The sequence below is a fragment of the Sturnira hondurensis genome, unplaced genomic scaffold, assembly GCF_014824575.4.
Source record: "Sturnira hondurensis isolate 20B ecotype Veracruz unplaced genomic scaffold, ASM1482457v3 Scaffold0021354, whole genome shotgun sequence".
In the NCBI taxonomy this organism is placed as follows: Eukaryota; Metazoa; Chordata; class Mammalia; order Chiroptera; family Phyllostomidae; genus Sturnira; species Sturnira hondurensis.
The window spans coordinates 36035366-36057393 of NW_028093985.1; the positions used below are offsets into that span (position 1 = coordinate 36035366).

A 22028-nucleotide genomic window follows, 5' to 3' on the forward strand; every position below is an offset into this window, starting at 1 on the left:
ATACTCATTTATTTTCAATATTAAGAAAAATAGGATAAATATTGAATTATTTTATGAGGTACCTTGTAAAAACTGAAGACACCCTAGGATTTTATAATCTTCCCAAGGTTAGGATCACTCGTGACACCTTCTCTTCTTCCCTATTGTACTCCCTGACTCCTTCCTTTTATCTTTCCTTCATTTATCTTTCTTCCCACCTGCTGTTCATTCAACCTTTATTATGGAATCTCTCGTCTGAAGCAGTAAATGCTCAATAAATAACAGAATACTGTTCTTCATTGACTCACAGTTCAGTGTGCATGCACATAACAATAATGGTGATAATAAATTAGCCCAGGACAATCTGTTAAGAGCAGCATTTAAAGAGTTATGCACAAGGTCTCACAGGGAGTGACGTGAGCTTAGACTTGGAGCATTCTTAGGGTTTCAACGGGCAAACAGATGGTGGGTGTACAGGTGACTTGGAAGACAGCAGGACATGAGCAAAATGGCATGTTCAAGACAGATCATGTTCAGAAACTCTGTGCCCCTGGGGGAGGAGATGGGTCAGACCTTGAGGGGGTTTGCCATTCCAAGGAACCGAGCATTATCCCCACTGCAAAGAGGAGCAACTGAAGGGTTTGAAACAACCCGACAGTGGCCAGGTTTGCTTGAGTGGAGGGTGGGGTGGAGAGGAGTACAACTAGAGGGAGTGAAAACTGAAGAGGGACTGTAATTTATAGATGAAAATGGGTGTGTGCATTTTTACCATTTCTGATCTTATTGAACAAATATCTTTCTAAGACCGTCTAAGCATGCAATAATTGGATGTTTCCTAGGGGCCTTCAAGGAAAATACTTTAAATGGAGTATCTGTAATATGCAGTAATCTACCACTATATTGTAATCGCAGAGTAGCTCACCCCCTCAGAAAACAAACGAACCAGAGTGTACTATGAAATTCCACTCGCCCCTGCATTCCCACATACAAAGACATCATTTTTTTTCAATAATCCTAGATATGAAGTACAAGCAGACAAGGCCTGAATTATTGTAACTTTTCCATTCTCAAGTCTAAAAATCCCTACAGATGGTCAAAGTGTACTTAAATCTCACTGAGTACTTCTTGCTGTAATATGGTTTCGTATTCTCGTACATCTTCAGTGGGGAACTTTTGACCTCAGTATAAGTAAGGAACATTATTCCATCATTTAGCTTGCTCTCTGTTCTGGACTCTACCCAGTTATGACCCATTTCCTTCAAGGGCTACCCTCTAGTCTCATCATGAGTGTGCCTGTCATCGAGTTCTGAAGGGTCTCTGTGAAAAGTGTAATCCAAAATAAAACTGTATCCCTAAAGGAAGATAATATGGAACATCCAAATTCTACATAGAAATGCGAATATAGTAAATGTATTTAGATTTCGTGACCGTGCCCAGAGTTATGATCATTTTCACAGTAGTGCCAGGACTCTGTAAAGTCTGATAGAGCCGGGGACCAGGGAATGTGAATGCCTGCCTTCCTTCTATCCTTTATACTCCATACATTCCTGCTGCCCCGGAAACAGTCATTGGTGTATTATTTAATTTGTCAGTCTTAGCTTTAAAAAATCCCCAAATAGGGATAAACAGGCTGACACTCAGCACTTACAGGTTTGATAACTTAGGAGTCCTCATTCAAGCCCTCCACAGTCAGGCCATGCCCCTACCCTGGGATCCAGGGTTGCAATCCTCCTCCGACAGGATTGCAACCAGGGTGTCGTAGGTGGAGTGCAAGGCGGACTCATCTGGATCCTAACCTTCACTATGCAGCACTTAAATAAATTTACTGTAAAAGTTATCCGTAATAAAAGTCAAACAGCATAGTATGTGACCTAGAGAGAGAGGAGCCACATTCTTGACTTTGAAGCTGCCTCTTCTTTCTATCAACTACCTTGACCAGGTAATATAATTGAATTTAGTTTTCCCAAGTGTAAATAAAGGGCAACAGTCTTCATTTCCAGGCTTATTGGAAGGATTAAGAAATACAGTGTTTACATGCCAGGCATGTAATTAGAAGATATTGTTATAACTTACCTAATTACAATACTTTCCCTAAAATCCTAATCTAATAATGCTTATCAATGACTCTGAACATGTTGATGAAAACTGAGTGTTCAGTACATTTTAGCTACAGGGAGTGAACAGCAGTTTTCCCATCGGTTGTCAATCTTGTGTATCAGAAGAGAGCCCCTGGGAAAAAGAAGCCAGGGAGAACTGACTAAGTAGGTCAGCACAGCCAGGGCATGGTTACCTGTTATAAGGTGTGGAAAAGGTTGCCAGCACAACATCGCGGCCATTAATGCGAATCACATCTGTAACGGCCTGGAGTATGTTGAAATAAAAATGGGAGTCTCCGGGAACTGAGCAGTTCAGCCGAGCCTTAAGGAAAGATGTCCACTGTTTCTCCAAGACTCTCTGAGACCCTCCCATATCATTCTTACAAACCTGGGCCACTCTTGGGAAAACTACCTGCAGAGACGAAACACACGGGGAAAATGAAATGCACTCACTTTTCGAGCAGACGTTAGTAGAAATTCCCTTTCTTTGAAAACAGAAACAGAACAACAAGGTGCTTAATTTAATCTTGTGTTTCTAAAATCGGCACCCTCCCTCCCCGCAAGAAGGAAAACCTCGGCATTGGAACAGCATGTTTTAAAAGATAAGGCTGTGCCATTTCATACAGAGCCATAAATCCTTCAGGGGATCAGCTCTCAGCCACATGAACTCATTTCCATACAGACTGCTTAGCTTTTTATTTCCTCAAACAAAAGCACACTTGGTAAGCACCGTCTGGGGCATTCTCACTAGCTGCCTCTGGGCCTTGAATCTCATACTTTGAATTCCTCCAGCTCTGCAAGCCACCCTGGCCTTGAATCTGTGCCCTCTTGCTCGGTGACCTTGATCCACTCTCTGGTAATAACAACTGAAATGAACATCTCCTAGGTATTCGTTTGCTTTCTTCAGTAAAGGTAAAATTCAATACTCAGTTGGCTTAAACATACTGGGCATCTACTCTCTGGGCGGAGCAACTCATTAAAGAGATGAAGCTGCCGAGTGAACCTGGAAACTACCTCTCAAAACACTCGAAACTCAGGATGGAATCAGCAAACATCTGTTTGTCACATTTTTGAAAGAAATATTTAAGATGTTTCCTGTACTCTGTCACTATACTGAGAAAGTACACAGGGCATTGAGGCAGCACGTTGTTTCGCTGCCACTAATCCTTGGATCGTCTCAAAACGATGGCCTTGTCTTTAGATTTATGGCTCCTGCTTCAAGGACACTCCTAACAACACTGGTCCAGAAGCGAGACCCCCCCACCCCTTACCTTTCCCATGGTGTTGTATTCCACTGCTATTTCCCTGAAGAAGAAGTAGATATAGTCTCCGTAGTCCACCGCTTGTACAAAGTATGGTTCTGTGGACAAATTGGAAACTTTAATTAGAGACAAGTCTCTCACAGTTAAAAGAATTTTAATCGGTTGCAACCAGTGACATGTTATTAATTATAAGTGTAGGGCCACTAGGCATTTGGTTAACGCTAACTATGTCTAATGACCTCACATGTGCAAAGGCTGGTGATTTCAGAAAGCATTCGAGCCTACAAATTATGTATTTCAGAACTGGTTGCAACTAACAATGAAGACTTAATGAGTTTTGCATATTTCAGTAATTTTATTTTCCACAATGGAATGCCCGTATTACAGAAAGGATTTTGTACACATCTCCTTCTCAACCCTGACTCATACAAGGTTATGAATAGCTTTTTTCCTGTTCCCCCACCACCTCCAACCCCCTGCTCCCCTTTATGAATGAAATGTTCAATTCTTTTCATGGGGGACTCTGAAATGAGGGTTTGAGACAGGGAAAGATGAATGTAATGTATTCTATTGTAGAGGCATTGGTAGTTTTGTTAATATTTCAGAAACTCATGGGAAGTGAAAAAGGGAGGTAAATAAATCAGTTGAGACAAAAGGCACAATTTGCACCTTCCTGTCTGTCAGAAGCCATTACTAAAATGAAACTACAGTCTGGTCCTTTGGGACTTTAAATCTCCCTCAAGACATGTATCTTCCTCCCTCTCCCATTTCTTCCTTTGTTTGTTCACCTTTCAACCATTTTGAATCATGCTTGACGGTCCGTAGGGTCGGGCTGTCTCCAAGACTCCGGTAAATAACTGCATCGATGGCAAGGAAGTCAGTCACTGTGGCCGAGTAGAGTTTTCCATCTTAGGAGAAAAAGAAAAAAGGCAAATGGGGTGGAGAGCAAGGCAGTGGGCATGGGGGAATAATAGAGACATACCCCAGATTGCCTTCCTATATCAGGCAAATGAGATAGGACAACTGGGAAAAATTCAAGAATCTCTGGGAAAATACTTGGCCCACATTCCTAACCATTTGAAATCGGGATCATGAGAGATGAAACATTTTTCATTTTTAAATTGCATGGCAATTTGTAAGCAGCAGCAGCAGCAGCAGCAGCTCCAGGAACAGGGTAAATGAAAAACGTTGTTTGCTTCACTTGACTGGATGGCCCTTGACTGAAATCTCCAGGCCAAGGTCCCTTGCACACGGCTACTGCCACCACGTCGTCAGGCAGGTGGATCAGCTGGGATCCCAGGGAAAGACAGATGCTGACTGCTCTCCCCTGAAATTCTGTGTTCACACAGAAGTGATGGTGTCCTCGGACTAAAGAGGGGAGGGGAGTTAAGGAAGGGGGGGCATAAAAAAAAGGAGCAGGCTTACTTCTTGCTTATATCCCGAGAGTCACCGCTCCTCCTAACCTAAGTCACAAGAGCCACTAAACCCTGCCAATCTAGCAAAACAAAAATATTTACTTCAGTATTTTTGAAGTTGGAAACTTGAAAACATTCTGACATACAAGATACCAAAATGAAGAGAAAAGTGGGGAGGGGTGGTGATACTGAGTTCAGGCTTGGCTTTCTTTATGAATTCATGCTTTTTGGGAGATAGGCTTGAGGGTACATCCAAAGCAAAAGAGACTAAATTAGACTACATATTAATCCCTAAACATTTTGATTCTTTTTCCAGATTAGCAAACTGTCTTCACACAAGTAATAAAATGGGATGTTCTGGGGTAACAACATCTATATAGATGAAACAGACAATAATTACATTCAAACTAAAAAATTACTCCCATTTTAATGGATTACACATCTTCATTTGTTGTATGTCAGAGCAGCTTACCTACATACAATGTAGTATTCTTTCAGCTCTTCTACTTGTAGGAAAGTATAAGGGTTAATTAAAAGCTGATTCAGACATACCTAAGCTCTTAATGTCTGCCTTTGGTTTTAAAATAACTCAAGTTGGTTCAGGTTCAGTTTAGAGCTGTCTTAATACCTGAATTATTAACAGCCATATGTATTAGTGAGTGTTGACTGGGTTAGATTGGAACTGCAGACAACAAACCTTTCTGTTGATAAAGATATCTACAAAACCACAACTTTTGTTCAGAGAGGCATAGCCAGGGGTCTTACAGGTGTAACTAGGGTCGGGTACAGGGGGGATGGTGGTGTGTGTGTGTCTTCCTCCTGACCACTCTCCACTACTCTTACTTGTCAAACAGAGCACTATTCTGGCATTCTTTTTTAAAATATATTTTATTGATTATGCTTTTACAGTTTATCCCATTTCCCCCCTTCATCCCCTCCACCCTGCACACCCCCTCCCACCCATATTCCCCCACTTTAGTTCATGTCCATGTGTCATTAAGTTCTTTAGCTTCTACAATTCCTATACTATTCTTACCCTCCCCCTGTCTATTTTCTGCCTATTGTCTCTATGCTACTTATTCTCTGTACCTTTCCCCCTTCTCTCCTCCTCCCACTCCCCTGTTGCTAACCCTCCATGTGATCTCCATTTCTGTGGCTCCACTCCCGATCTATTCTGGCATTCTTGATCATGTGACACCCATTCAGTTGCAACAAGGACCTTCTGTTAATAAGGGATAAACTTGTGTGAGGTTTCAAACATTCCGGTGAACACCTATTTAGCATACCTGATGGGGAAGTGGCCACCATGGAATTAACTTGGCACAAGCTGTTCTACATTCTCTGACTACAGACTTAGGACCACAAATGGATGACACTGAGGATGAGGTTCAAGGAGCTAATCTTGCTCCATAATCAAAGGCCTAAAGCTCCTCTTCTAGCTAGAATTTTATAATGGAAATTATAGCTAACTGCTTGATTATGTGCTGTAACAATCACTAGTGTACCAGCCCTTTTTCCTATACTCACCTTCACACACACAGCTGGCAATGAATTCCTAAACAAATTTCCAATAAAACACACACACCTTCATCTACAAAATTTCAATCAGAAAATGATGACTTACTGGCTGCTGCATTCTATCTTTTGCAATGCAAGGAAGGTGTGAGGATGGGGAGTGGGGGTCCACCTGAGCTGACCGGCACCGTCCCCCTCGGTCACTACAACCTTCCCATCAGAGATAGGCGTGTAACCCAATCACTTAAGTGATACTCGAGAAGGTGTTTGCTGAAAGCTTGCCTCACTGTTGAGAGCTTCCAGAAACTTCCTTTGTTTCTTTCCTTCTCCCTTCTACATGTGGACAAGAAGATATGTAGCCCTAATTGGGGTTGGCAGGCATCCTTATGACTGTGAGAGCAGCTAGTCTCTCTCAGAAGGAAAAGAAGGGGAGCAGAGAAATGAAAAGGACCCATGTCCTGGATGATATTGATGAGTTGTTGAATCAAACCAACTTTTACCTTAAATAATGAATCTTATTTGAGCCCAGACAGGCCCTAACCAATATGTCACATATTCAGTGCAAAGCTATTAAGCGTTTTCTAAAGGCACAAAAGCATGGGTACGTGTGGAAAGAATTCTTTTAAGAAACAAATTACAATGTCCATACTGATTTCAAATGGAAAAGACATTCTTAATCACAGTATTCACCAGAGAAATAAAGTACAACTGCAACTCCTCCAGAGCAGGTTTGCAGCAACAAGCAGAACATGCAGAAGCAGATGGACCGAGGAGTACTCCGATCATTTACCTGCAAACAGAGCAATGTTGGCATGTTTGGCATCATAAGGGCATCTGGCCATTCCGCTGAACTCATCCCCGAAAGGTTCCAAAGTATCCATCTAAATGAAATAATAGGACTTCATTAGGAACAACAACCAACAGTAGTACTAACAACTAATATTTACAAAGCACTTGATGTGCTACGTAATTCATACTCATGGTGCAGACGACCCTCGAATACCCTCTTAGATGAGTCTATTGGATTCAAGTAAGCAAACTGAGGTAAAGAGAGATTAAGAAACTCGATCAAGCCCCTACAGCTTGAAGACTCTGAACTTCAGTCATGTGTGCTTGACTCTTAACCATTACAACATAGATTTCTATATCCGTCTAAAATGCTCTAGAAATAAGTGTCTTTGGAAAGGAATTTCTGAGGCAACCACCAGGAAAACTTATTTGCCTTCCTCTTTCATATCCCTTAAGATATCTGTGGAGTCATGAACTCTACAAAGAATGGCCTCAGTTCTTGGTTTTGTTTTGCCCGAGGGGTCCTGCCATTGTGGGTTAATTCCCAGAGGAAGACACTGAATTCCCTTTGGGTTACCTGGTAGAACAGCATGGAATCAGCTAAGGTGCAAAAAATGGATGCAAGCAGAGCTCAGATGACCTTTCGTACCTCCTTCAGAAACATGTCTCAGCCTGAGATCATGCCATTGAGAAAGAGAGGTCCAGAAACTGAGAGCTCACACTGGCCAGAGGCAGTGCGGTGTGGGGCTGCTCTTTGATTTCTGTCTCCTAGTGCCCCACCCATGCCTTATTCCTCTATGCTGGCCTGCCAGCGAGTTTAGTGTGGCCACCTTGTACATTTTTTTTTTAAAAAAAGAGAAAGGAAAGGAAGGAAGGAAAAGAAAGAAGAAGGGAGAAAGAAAGGAAAAGAAACTATTTTAAATAAGCAGTCTGCACATGAAAACCTGGATTTCTTACTGCTTTTGAACAAGTGGGAAAGTCCATTCAGGCCTTTCCTACCCACATGGTTGGTAACAACAAGCTATTGCTGAGTAATGGGCACCCATTGTCTTCCAACAAGTACGTGGTAGCCAGTACCAAAGCCCCTTCACCCACAGAACGTACCAACATGCTGCTTGTTTCACTCCTACGTTACCTGCCTTGCTAGCTGTTCAAGCTCCAGTCTCTTTCCTCATAACTCACTAAACTATACTTACCACCCTCCCTAGTGGTTAGGTGTGATCGTGCGACTGAGCTCTGGCCAATGGAATGTGAGTATAAAGCTACGCACCACCTCTAGCTCTTGCCCCTAAAAACATCCCAGGATCTTCTGCTCTTGTTCTCCTTCCACATTCCCCCCTTTACACAGAGGATCCAGCGAGCAATTTCCAGACTCTAGGAGATAGCAGAGGTATGAGCAGGATGGAGCTTGGCCTTCTGAATGAACTCATGGTGACCTCTGTCACTGATTGACGTGCGACTATGACGCCAGCAGGAAATGAACGCTGTTGGTCAGCCGCTAACATCAGTCAGCCTTCTACCTGCTGGGCGTCTTCCTTATGCCATGGATCTTCTGGCATGTAAACCTCAGGATCACAGAGTCCACGTAAGGATCTCTTCCACAGCGTTAATGTTTTTATACCCCTCTGTGGTGATCCTCTTTACAGTTTTAAGGTGGTATTGGTATTTTGTGTACCACCTGGCAGTTGCATGGTTTGACTACAGATATAAAAACTGAAAGAAGATAAACCCACAACAGAGGAAGGATCCACGGAAAAGCCTTCGCCCCTAAATCAAGGTGCTTGGTGTCACTGTCCAGGGGAAAAGAGTGGGGTTCTTCCTGACTAGTCGTTAGTTGTTGCCCAGTCAATGCTGTTTTTTGCCCTAAACCGCCAGTAACCATTTCAGGGACATGACAGGCCCTTTCCATCTTTGACTGCTTTGAGATAGCCCCCATTGAAGCCATCATCTTTGTTCCAACTGTAGCTGAGAATTTCAAAACCGCTGTGTTAAAACCATGTATTTTGGGGGAAAGATGTTCAAGTCAGATGCCCCTTAAAACAAACACACTCTTTTCTCCCAGCGCATTTTTGTGGAAGTCTTTTTCAGATGCTTTATTCCAGCAAGACCTTCCTACTGAAAACTGTGACAGACATTGCCATCTATAGGTCTGGCAAGTACTCAGAACTGGTACTCGGCACACAGTGAGGCAACAGAAATGCCCTTTTCCCGAGCAGCACACCCTTGTGATCTTGGCAATGGGGAAACAATATACAAGAGGAAGGCATTTAAAAAATGTACCTACTTCTAAAACAGTGGCCATAGATGTAGCTAGTGAAAATCAGGAGGCAGTGAAGAATATGTTGATTTGTGAGTATGGAAGGTACGTAGACAAAACAATGCTGTGGTGAAATCCTCTTTTCATGAAATAAGAACTAATCTTTGCGTTAGTCATCGAGTCTCAGACTTGAAGCAGCCCCTGGGAAATTAAATCACCGTAGGGTACAGATAATTATACCAAGAGCCAGCCTGACTTTTGCAAAAGTTCAAGAGGTTTAGAGAACAGGAGGAAAAAGGTATGGAGTGTGGTTTTAGATTTATAGTGGGTAGCCTTCAGAATTCTCCCCCAGATAATCTTATTTGGGCCATAATCTTTCTAATACATCCAGCCTTCTTTTGTTATAAAAAAACTATATAAATAAGGGCATGGATCAGAGGCAGAGACCAAAAATTTGTCACCCTCCTGCTTCAAGTTAGTCTAATCAATCTGATGCTTCTGCATTACGGGATTTGGAATTTTCAGTGAAAGATGGGTCATTGTTTTTTTGTTCTCAATCTTTGGTATTGATCTGTTGATAAAAAATGCAGAAGTGAGACGCTGTCCATTCTCTCTGAAGCCAAATACAAAGGTCCAGTGTCATTGGTAAAGTTTTGCTGTGCCCAGAGTCTAACAGAACACTTTTCTGAGCAATGACAAAGGTTCTCATAACCAGTCACTGTGCTAGGCATGCAGGTGGGGACTGCACAGGAAGAACACCTGTCTGGTTTCTGAGAGGCTCGTGCTCCTGGAGTGTGTCTCAGCAGGTGAGGCTAGAACAAGGGAGTGGGGAAGGCATCACCGTAAGTGAGGCAGCCTGGGGAATGGAACATGTATGGCAAGAATGGGCGAGATCACTCGTGGCCTGTGTATCTCAGTGCCAACAAAACCTGTAATTTGTCATAAAAGATAGCTTTCCAGCTAAGAAATCTGTTGGGATTTGTTAGAAGCATTAATCTTAATGAGTCCTAAACAATGACAAACAGCACTGGAATATTAAGGGGTAGAATTCAAGTCAAAACTTCAGCTGCATGGTGCTATTGGCTTGAGTGAATGTTTGGCTGATTTTATTATAAACTGCATAGATCTTGTCATTATTTAACACTTTGATATTTTATAATAGTACTTTGCATTGACTTATGTTTTTAAAAACATTGCCTTAAGAACACCACTTATCTTGATTACTAAATTTTTTGGTAGCATTAGACTTTGCACCTGAGGCGAGTGCCTCACTTTCCTCTCCCTAATCCTGGCCTGGCTGGGGCCCATTTCCAGTCCTAAACTTGAAGATGAGCATTCGGGTAAAAAGAGGTCTTCCCTTCAGTGTCTCTGCTAAAGCTGAGGGTCTGGTAAAACTGTTCGAGCAAAGGCTGGTGACCCCCAGTCCTGGTATCTTTTCTCATTCTTTACACCCCAAGGCTTCACTCTACACTGGTGAAACCCGAATCTAGTCCTCCCCATGTCTCCTCCCCTAAATCAAGGCCTGGCCATCCCTCTTCTTGTTAGATACCCCCCATTAAAGTTGCATGGGCACTGTGTCCACAGTGCTGTGCACACTCACAATGCACAGAACTGAACGCCCATCTTCTAGTCTACGAGCTGCTCAGTGGCTCAACCCCAATGCCCTCCCATCATCTCCTGCCTAAACTGGTGGTAGACCCTGCCGTCCATTCACCCAGAGATAACCTAGTGGTCATTCTGAACTCCTCCCTCTCATTATGCTGTGCTTCCCAGCAATTGTTGAGTCCTATGGATTTCTGCCACTTAAGCATTTTCTGAATCTGTTCTCTTTCTTCCATCCATGGGGCCACCTACCTCCCCAGCCTCTTTGTTTTCTACTTGTCACTTTACAGTCCAGTGCTCCAGAACCAAAGGTTTTTGAGCTCAAGAGATTGGTTTTACTACATGCCTTTGTTCATGCTGTTTTCCCTACCTGAATGCCCTTTCCCTTCACTTGGCTAGTTTCTATTTCTTCTTTAAGGCAAAAAAGCTAGGCATTATCTCACATACTACCTCACAAAAATTCAGCGAGCACCTGTTGGAGGCACTCCGTTAGGCCCTGGGCAGTCACCAATGTGGTTGCTGTACTCACACAGCACATGGGTCTCTTCTGGGCTGCAGGTGTATGTGTTCGTGTGTGAGTACAGCAGGGTGAGTGTTTGAAGAGAAGATTTGGCTGCCTCTTTCTGGAAGCCTTCCCTGACTCCTCATCTCAGGCACTGACTACTCTTCTTTTGTACTTCCATAATGCTCTGCCTTATGTTGCCATAGTAGCAATCACATGGAATTGTGGTCTCTTCCTGTCTGGCTTCCCTAAGGATGGAGACCTCTTATCCATTTTTACAACTTCAGTGCCCGGCCATGGGAGAAACTCAATACATGTTGGCTAAATGAAAGACTGTGGCAGAAAGAAGGGACAAGGAGAGCTAGCAACTGTGGAGCCAAGACCTGGGATCGCTGTTACCTCTGCTTCTGAGCTGGTAGCCCCCACATCTTCAGCAATACTTCTATCAGCTGCGTCAGAACTAACGCTTTAGTAATGCTTTGGGAGTACATTTTTTCCCCTTGCAAAAAGGCTAAGATAAGTAAGCGGAGTGCTAAGTGGAATTAAATTCCTGTGTTCTGGAAAATCTTACCTAGAAGAAAGTCTACAGTTTCCAGTGGCCAGCTTTTGAGATACCTTTTAAAATAGGAATCACAATATATATATATATATATATAAGTGCGTTTTTGTGTCCCGAGAAGTAGGAGGGAGAGAGGAACAGAGAGGAAATCCACATGGCATATGTGGTAAGTACGTTGGTGTTCTGAACAATAAAGAATAGGGTCTTACAGAAACTAACTTGGCTAGCTACGCTCTTTGAAGACGTGTCAATCAATCCTGAACTAACAGGAAGCTTAGGAGCTTGCTTGGGATCACTCATGTGGAGTAATACATTAAGTCAAACAAGTGAGACGGGCCCAGGGGGTGTTGAGTAACCCCTCTTAGGTTGCTGCAAGTACAGTCACAGGGCATTACGAAATACCTCCAGAATGGGTGCTTCCAACGGGCAAGAGACTTACCTTGTAGTTTCTGCAGGAAGGGTTGAAGGCATTAGTTCCGCAGACAAACAAAGTATCATCGTTTTTCTTTAGAATAACTTTAATAAAGTTGTGACACTCATCCTGAAAAATAATTCAAACTCTTTTGTATCCAGTTCATTCAACCTAGAAACCCACTCTTCACTGTGAACTATGATCTGCCGACACAGTCAGTTTAAAAGGATGGTGGCCGAGGAGTGCCTCTGTTAAAAGTTCGAGCTCCTCCAGGTGTTTACCCAAAGATGATATTAACCACGACAACAATTGCCTTGAGAACAGTATGGAAAAACATGGCATAGAGTCCATGTTCATGTCACAAAAGGAAGGCAAGCCTGGAATTGGCAGCCTCCCATCATACTAATTTTAATGCCAGATGCCGTAGGGTTTCTTGGTGTATGAAGCTCTGGGCCAAAGTGTGTTTTTATGTTGTTCTGGGACCAAGGGTACAAACCCCTGTATGCCTGCAGCCCCCTTTTCTGAGCTCTTCTTCAGGGGCCCCGAGGGCTTTAGACTGTGCCGTGGGCTACTGGAGAGTGCACTCCAAAGAGTCAGGGCAGCCAGCTCCGCGTCCATAATCCCGAGTGCCCCTAAGTAGTTCAGACGCATCCCTAACAGCTGCTGTGGTGTTTCATCACATTAAAAGCAAACTACTTTTGCAAATTAAAGCCTTCAATACGTTGATGGAAACAGCAATTACTGGGGAAAAAAGGCCTAGCACGATCCATTCCACATCACGGTCTACAGCTGGAGATAACAGTCAAACCTTAACCCGAAGTGGCAGCAGCAGGAGGAATGGAAATTTGCCTACCTTATGTTTTCCCTTCATCCTGCACGTGTCTACATCAGCCTGTCTAGATTTCCATGTCAGTTTCTGCAGGGATCAAGAAAGAAATCAATTAGAACCCAGAGTCTGTTGCAGCTGATTTTAGGAGTAAGAGTTCCCTTGGGGAGACAAGAGGCTGAACATATATTTATTGAAAGTTTTCCACACCCTCTCTCTCCTTGATGAATTCACCATAACAACAAAAGATTAAAGCTGAAAATGTTCATTTAATTTTGAATTCCTGTGTATTTATTAAACTACAAAATGACCTTTTCTTTGCGATAAAGATGAAGGAAAAAAAGAATAAATCACTGTGGAAATTTGTCATAAAATATCCAAATTAACTTCTCTATTATGCTCATTTTGATAAAATGTATGCCTTTGCCCCTTGCTTTCAGTTGATACATCAATTTTCACGAAGCAGCCTTTCCCCTTAACATAGGGAAGTCATTTTCTTAAAAAATAAAGGGGACATTCACTTCAGGTGGACAAAGATTTAATTCAGCTTACACTCCACAAAAATTCATGGGCTAAAGGGATCATCTACTTCTGTGGCAGATTTTATTAACTAAAATAACTCCATGTGGAGATATCAGGGGAGCCTAGGTTATATTTTATGCCTGCCTGAAATGGAAGGTGATCAACTTCCCGAGTCACAACAGTCAAGTCAAACTCGCTACTGCTCTTTGGCATGGAAACATAACATTTGTGGGGCAATTTTTACATGCGAAAACTGGTATTTTCCTGCACAAACACGGCAATATTTTATTAAAGGAATGTAAAAATCACCTAAGACTTGAGGTGTACATGCTCACATATTTGATGAATAAAATGATATATATAATGGTGTCTGAACTTGTATTAAGCCCTAACTTAACCCCAAAGTAAGACTTCACAAAAAGTTTTAAATTGTTATTATCCACGTCAGCTCAATCAATGCATTTAATGTACAGATTTTCTTTAAGAACTATTCTAAGATTCTTCATTTCAGGATTGTTTTATTTTTTATTTGTTTTAAATTATACATATACGTTTGTTTTTTAAAAATTTATTCTACTATACTTGTCCCGATTTTCCCCTGCTGCTCCCTGCCCGCTATTAATCCCCACCCCACCATCAATGTTCATGGTCATCCACACCTTCTGGTTCACTACACTGTTCCCCTTCTGTTCTCCTCTACCTCCCCACTCCCCTCTGGTTGCTATCAGTCTGTTCCCCGTTTCCATGCTTCTGATTCTATTTTCCTCATTTGTTTTGTTCATTAGGTTCCTCTTATAGGTGAGATAATATGGTAGTTGTCTTTCGCCGCCTGGCTTATTCAGAAGGATAGTTTTAAAACTACTTACTTTACTACAATAAATTTCTTCTGTGTGTGATGTGTCTATATCAACAGTATAAATATGGTCCCTAAAAACAAAGAAAAAAAGGTCAAATATAAGACTCAAGACAGCTCATTTTATCCTGAATGAGTAGATATCTATCATTCAAGGCAGATAAATCCATAGCTATGCTACTAAACGAACAAACAAACAAACAAGACATCCACATGTAAGAAAAAGGCAAGAGTTCAGCCTGCAAGATGCCTCTGGATCACTGTCAGCACCTTCTGGTACAGTGGCATCTTGCTGCATGGGCCACCTATGATGAACTTTCCTGTGGCCTGTCATATCGGAACCATAACATCTGTACACTGTAGTTCAGGAGAGAGGACTATGAAAGTTAAATTGGCCCCCGAACTGGAACACAGATGGGTTCACATTTCAGTGTCTTCACACCCAGGTGCTAGACACTTGGTATTCAACACGCCACATCTGTTCATCACGGTGGCTGACAGAAAGCTAGCCTTCATCTGCATCTCTCAGCCCTGGCTCGGTCATGTGGCTGACCGGATGGAAGACGCTGAAGGTAAAATCATTTCCAGAAGCCACTCTTCTCTTCACACAATGATGGTCAATTAAGGTCTAAAATGCACTTGAGCTACAGTTTACATTTCTTGCTTCTGTTCACCTTCCTGTTTTGCTGAGAATTTGGTTGTCTCTGTGACTTGCTGCCAATCTCCCCTTGGAAGGGGAGAAACAAAATCAGCAGCTCAGGTGTGGGGCTATATTTAAACATCCCTTCTGTTTGAGCTGAGTACAAGGGTGTTTTTGTCTGGAATTCAGAAGAAAGAAAAGAAAAGAACTACATTTAACTGGGGAGATGGGGGGCTAGTGATGGAAAGCAAAACAGCTCATTTTCCTTTGAAATAACATTGACTTTTTTCTAAAATGCAGGAAGTCCTGGGGCTGGAAAATTACCCACAGCTTTAAACCAAGACCTCAAGGCTCCCATACAGACTTTCAGGCCCCTCATTACTTAAAAGAAAGGTGGGGGAGGGGAGGGGAGAAAAGAAAAGGGAAAGGAAGGAATTATGTCAGGATTTACTTCAATTTTCCCCCATTTTTTGAAATCTGTTTGCTACCACTTTTGTGGAAGGTACAATAGATAAAAATGAAAATAAAAGCAGGCTCTTTCATTTGAAAATAGAAGGAGAGGGCAAGGCAGTTCGCTTAGAAAACTTCTGAGAGAGAGAGAGAGAGAGAGAGAGAGAGAGAGAGAGAGAATGAATAAGAGTGGTGGTGGGGGGGGGCAGAGAATGGGGAGCCTGTTTTGTAAATTGCTGAATTGGGAAGTTCTTTAAAAACTTTAGTAGGGTGCCAGAATTGCCCTGCCCTTTAATTTCAAGGCAGTTCCCTTGCATTCCTTTATTACTAGTTTGACTTTATGCTGCAGGTCAGGCTCCTTCTTGGAATGGAACTGCCTATTACTTTGGTATTAGGTTTGAGATGACGCTAGGTTTTCCTTTCCCTGCCTCCCCTCAAAACTTTAAGTAGAAGTGGAATGTATGAATTGTAAATTAACAGCTGATTAATATGCATTGGCAGTTCTTCAGAAAGCTCTTGGATTGCCCTTTTCTGGCATGACCTGTTTATGTTAATTAGCAGTTTAGAGATTAAAGGGAAAAAAAGTATTTACAAAATGGACAATAATAAAGCAGAATTGAAAGGGGTTCTTGCCATTAAGCTTCATTCAGTCCTCGGGTTCTGGATGGGGCTTCTGATTGCTGACACCAGGTGTCCAGAAGAACTGGGAAGCCTTTTAAAAATACTATCTGTGAATGAAATCTCCTTTTGCACAATGGCAATCTTTTTCAATATGGAAGAGGTCACACACAAGCAAAAACAGACCAGGGTCCGGGGTTATTACGACACTGGTGAGTGCATCCTAGGATGCATACAGTGCCCTTGCTGCACTAAGTTACTGGAACACAAGCTGACTTAATTAATCCTAGGACTTCCTCTCCAGTGAGCAGCACTGCATTGTGTTGCCATGGCTTGAGCCTGGGGGAAGGATTTAACTTTAAATCCTGTTACTTGCTGCCTAGGAACCTGGACCTCTCAGCACAATGATAGGGATGTGAAATTAAAGTGAGAGGAGACCCTAAATATGGGGGCCACATAACGCCTTTAGGAATAGTTCCAAGGGTGTGTATTGAAGGGAAGTGGTTGAATACTGAACGGAAAGCAGCTTGTCAAAACGAGGGTGCTATAAATTTTACCTCTAACAAAAGGCAAGTCTCTTTTATAGTTTTAAAAAATTGAATGTGGCCCTGGCTGGTGTGGCTTGGTGGAGTGAGTGCAGGCCTCAGGACCAAAGGGTCCCCAGTTCTGAATCAGCACATGCTTGGGTTGCAGGCCAGGTCCCCAGCAGGGGGTGTGCAGGAGGCAACCACACATTCACGTTTCTCTTCCTCTGTTTCTCCCTCCCTTCCCCTCTCTAAAAATAAATTTGAAAACATTTTAAATAATTGAACATGTTTCTCCTTTTTGTCCTTTCATTTCTACTTTCTCTTTTTCTTGGGATCAGGGATTAGGATAAAACTTGGTTTTAACAAGCAGAATAATAGTCACTACTAAGTTTGTATAGCACCTTGCTCCTAACTCAGGTGCCACCTGGCCCTGCCCAAATAAACCATCAGGTACGAGGGTAGTCCGCCGTAGCCCTTCAGGGACTCTACTGCAGAGGGAACAATTCACAGAAGATTCTTGAGTGAACCTAATTCTCACAGATCCAATGTTTAATCATTTGTTTTGACCCTTTTGATAATTGGGTACAAATGTAGTCTTCTAGCTGTGCTATATTTGGGAAATAAAGAATGATATTTAAGAAAGGGCTAATATTCTGCCACCGAGGTGGCTACTGAGGACCTCACTGAAATGCTTTCTAATGAATGCAGTCAATGGCTAAGAGCTGTGCTTGCACAACAGCTGTCAAAAGGTTATTCCCAGGACAAATAGCATCACCTCTACTGCTCAGTAGGCTGCATAGTACAGGGAGTAATGCCCCAGACTCTAAGGCAAGACTATTCTGGTCCAAATACTGCTCTGTCATTTTGACCAAGTCATGTTACCTCTCTGAACTGTGGCTTCCTCCCATAACACATGGGGTCATAATACCTCCTTCTCATAGGGTGTTCCCCCCAGGATCCAGTGAAAGAACATGGCACATACATTTAGTATGTACTATATACATTTTTGTGAACTAAAATAAAGAACAAAACATTCTGGCATTATTCCCTGAGTCCAAATGTGGGTTACTTATAGGGTATTTTAATCTTACCAGTGGTTCTTTTCAATTTTTTATGTTGCACAGCTTGTAATTTCAGAAAATCTATGTGCTTTAAAAGAATCGACCGCTGTTGTTGCTTACCTGTTCTTTACCTACGCTCACAGCCGGACAAGCACCACAAACACACTCTCTATTTCTTTTTCCCAGTGTGAAATGATTAATCAGTCTAGACTTAGTAAGACCACAGTGGAATCCCACAGGTGGTGTCCTTGTTGCTCTTCATTTGGAATTATTTTGAATGAGCTACACACCCACAAAATGGGGGATCATACATTGTTAGAAGCCCAGGAGACTTCATCAAGATAATCTATTACAACCTCTCATTTGTCAGAGGAATCTACTGCCAGAGAAGTTGTGTTCCAGGTAATTTAGAAGTAGAATTAAAACAAAAGGCTAAATGCACATAATGCCCATTTGGGCAGTATTCTGTCTTCAGATTCTGTCTGAACACAACCATTCAGCCTTAAGACACGGTTGTGTTTAAGTGCCATTTCCACAGTGGACGAACATTTTCTTACTAGATCCAAATCAAAGACTCTTCAGGTACCACTGCCATTCAGTTAAAGTAATGATATATACTATATATTCACTGCAAAAATATAAGCAGGTTTAATATACACACACCTACACACACCATATAATCATGTTTACACATTTAACTTAATTTAACCAACAAGTAACAAGGAGGAAGGCACTCTACTGAGTCCTTGAGTAAATATTTGCATATATGTTCAAGAAAAACAGTGGATTACTTGAATCTAAACTCCAAAATAGGCGATTATTTCTATCTAAACCCACGGAAAGTTAAACAGGCACAGAAGACCTCGAGAGAAGGATGGCTTGACAAACTAAAGTAGCTTTTACATTAAATAACGCTTTGTTCGGGGGTATTATGATCTTTAAAATGATGCACAGAGGGTACATTTATCTCTTAGGACCTTCGGGTGCTGCTGGAAGGCAGAGTTGAGGACAAGGCCACTCACCTAGCAGCAATGTAGAGGGTTCTATTCATGATCATAATCATCTGGATGTCCAGTCTGTGCCTCTGTGTGGTGTTCCGTCCTGGCTTGTGGCCCACAAACACCGGATACTGTTTTGTATCTGTGAAAAGAGGAGAGGGGGCAAGAAAGGGAAAAGGAAATCAAGCCAAGAACTGACGGGGCAGGGAGAGGAGGGGGGCCGTCCACAAAACAAAACCATATTTAAGTCAGATCAAGACACCATTTTCCACCTTCAATGAGGCTCTTATTTTAGGAAAAACGGAGACAGAAGGGTGCTCTTAGAGGATGATCAAGTTACAGTTTCATTTCCAGATGATAATAAGCCGGGACTTATATTTCTAAGTGTCACAATTTCTGACTTGTCCCTTTTCCTGGGGCTTAAACTTGCAAGTGAACCCTTTACATGAAGGTGCTCTTTTTTTCCAGTTCTCTTTTCATCTTCTTTAGAGTGCTAAGCCTGAGAGGCAGCCTGCCAAAGATCTTGTCTCGGGACAAAACTATTTCAAAGCAGGCTTCCCATCAATCACTACAGCGGCAATGTGGTCTGGAGGCGAGAGCCCTCAGCCAGGAGCCAGAAGAAAAATACAGTCTCCACAGGCGTCCAGTTGGAATAATCTACCATTGAAGGCAGCCCTGCTAGGTTGGTTGGCATTCTAGGAACTGTGGGAAGTTCACTCTTGAGTCAAGCAATTGGCTAATCTCACAGAATTGGGAGCTTTGACAGGACAGGGTCAAACTGAGTGTAGCCAGTCGGGTGATCTGGAAATTCCCTGCCTTGGAGAGTCAATAAGCATATTCCTCCACTCTCTTTGGTCGAGAGCGGGCAATTTGTAATAATATCTGGCCTGTAGAAATATCTCAAAAATCTCTCTTCCTTAAACCTACAAACTCTGGAACACAGGCATTCCTTTAAAGGAACTAAGGAGGAAAGAAAGATGAGTCACATTTAAAAGACACTTGTTTTTCTGAGGGTGGGTGAGGGGCATGTAATGACTTGAAAACCATTCACGGATTAATGCGCAGACCCCTCACTTTAAACCCTTATAGTATCTGGGCATGACTTCCAGTGGGTATCTTGCTCAAGAGCCACAGTATATTTTACTCCCAATTAAGCTTAGTATGGGATTATCTCATGTTTTCCCTCCACTGCTCTGAAGTTTCATGTACCCATTCATCAAGGAGCTTGCTAAAAAATATCATGACTCTCAAGTTTGCAGCAGCAGCACATTTAGGCTGGGGTCTCTTCTGTGTAACTCCCAGATGGAGATAGATAAATGCTTATTAAATTGGTACCTTGAATCAGGTGCATTCTGCGGCTTTAAGGATGATGATCTTTTTAAAAAAGATTTTATTGATTTTTTGTTTAGACAGAGGGGAAGGGATGGAGAAAGAGAGGGAGAGAAACAGCAATGTGTGGTTGCCTCTCATGTGCCCCTTACAGGGGACCTGGCCTGCAACCTAGGCATGTGGCCTGACTGGGAATCGAACCAGCGACCCTTTCGTTCACAGGCCGGTGCTCAATCTACTGAGCCACACCAGCCAGAGCAAAAATGATGATCTTGAACTACATCATTTGGCCTTAGTCATGCTTTGACTTCTGTCCTCTAATTGTTTTATGAATCAGTCTTGCCACCTCACCTTCATGTAAAATTATCTCTTTCAACCCAGACCATCCAGCAGAAAGCTGGGCATTAATGGATCTTGTTCCTATTCCATATCGATGTTGAACATCTTTTCTATGGTTCATTCAGTGTTTGTTTTAGGGTAGTTACTGGGAAAATAATTTGGGGAAAATGTTCTCTTTCACCTTTACTGTGATAAAATATTTTATGTTTATAGGGAAGTAAAAGAAGTAGTAAATTGTCCATTCCATCCAACACATAGGTAAAACTTTCTTCATTTAAGGAGTCAACTGAATTCTTTTCTTCCCTTTTTTTTATTTAATTGTTGTTCAAGTATAGTTTTCTGTCTGAATTCTTAATCATGTTGTTCTCTGCCCTTGACAATGAAGCAAACCAAGAGAAAGTCATAAAATTGGTCCTCTGAATTAAAATTCACTCTACCTAAATTTAGCAATGATATAACTTCTAGATCTGAACAAAGTTCATTTTTCTCTCTCAAGTACTCCAAAGCAGTCTCACTGTTTTTCTGTTCTTATAACAACATTCACGTATTAATCACATATGAAAACGTGCAGTACTGGGAATACCCAAGTGACAGTGACGTCTCCCACAGGTGGTTTGCAGATGCGGTCATGGCCCCCACGTAGTCACTGAGACTTTGTGAGGGCACCGAGGGACGCTGCTGACGCTCCCACATTTGCCCCTCGGCAACACTGAATGGAGTTAGAGAACAGGCATCTCACCGATGTGACTAGACTTCAATGAACTCCGCCACCTACACAAGCTAGAAGTGACTAATAAGCCTGCTATTTTATTACCGTTTTAATTTTTACATTTTCCTGGTTGATGCAGGCTACACTGTCCCCTAAGGGAGAGAGTGGGATTGTGGGTACTTACAGTTGCCATGCGAAATACTGATTGGCTCAGAATCTTCTGGGAAGCCGGCCCCAGCACAGTGTAGCAGTGTGAAATATAGCAGCAAGGCTTCTGACCTCATAGTAGTTCAGCGGGAAGACTTTATTTCTCTACTTCACCCTGCCGAAGAGCGAAGAAGCATTGTTTTCTTTTTTTGCAAGTCAGCTTTATTCAACCCCGTAAAATGAAATGGTCTTAAGGATAAATTGAAGAGAAAAGAGGTCTCTGCTTCATATCCTGGCCAGTGTGAAGTCACTGATTATTGTGTTTTACATAAGGAAACTGTATCCATTCACTCGTTACCCAGTGCACTCGCCTTCTCGACGTATCTGAGGCCCTTTGCAGAGTTTTCCCCAAACATGTGATGTGGAACCTCAGTTCCTTTGTCCTGAGCCTATAATAGATAGGCCACCGTAGGTGGCTGCTTCACAGGTATGAAACTACATTCCCCAAAATGTGTGCAACTGAGGAAACATTTTTTAAGGTGAATACATTTGCCTTCTCAGCAGGTTTGCAGCAATGTGACATCCCTCAGACGTGTTTTGTTTGGCCAGCGGAGGAGCTTT

The 22028-nt window shown here is 42.4% G+C and overlaps 1 protein-coding gene across 4 annotated transcripts in view; it reads right to left on the minus strand.

The window, feature by feature from the left end:
- SEMA6A (semaphorin 6A) overlaps window positions 1-22028 on the minus strand; it is a 125322-nt gene that overhangs the window by 38729 nt on the left and 64565 nt on the right. For all 4 annotated transcript variants that reach the window (XM_037032392.1, XM_037032391.1, XM_037032389.1 and 1 more), the window contains exons 2-10: window positions 21445-21582; window positions 18908-19025; window positions 14603-14663; window positions 13242-13304; window positions 12416-12517; window positions 7058-7148; window positions 4126-4245; window positions 3347-3435; window positions 2270-2487 (exon numbers count right to left, since the gene is read on the minus strand). In XM_037032392.1, the coding sequence (XP_036888287.1) occupies window positions 2270-2487; window positions 3347-3435; window positions 4126-4245; window positions 7058-7148; window positions 12416-12517; window positions 13242-13304; window positions 14603-14663; window positions 18908-19025; window positions 21445-21544 (962 nt within the window). In that variant the 5' untranslated portion in view covers window positions 21545-21582. The remainder of the gene's footprint in view (window positions 1-2269; window positions 2488-3346; window positions 3436-4125; window positions 4246-7057; window positions 7149-12415; window positions 12518-13241; window positions 13305-14602; window positions 14664-18907; window positions 19026-21444; window positions 21583-22028) is intronic.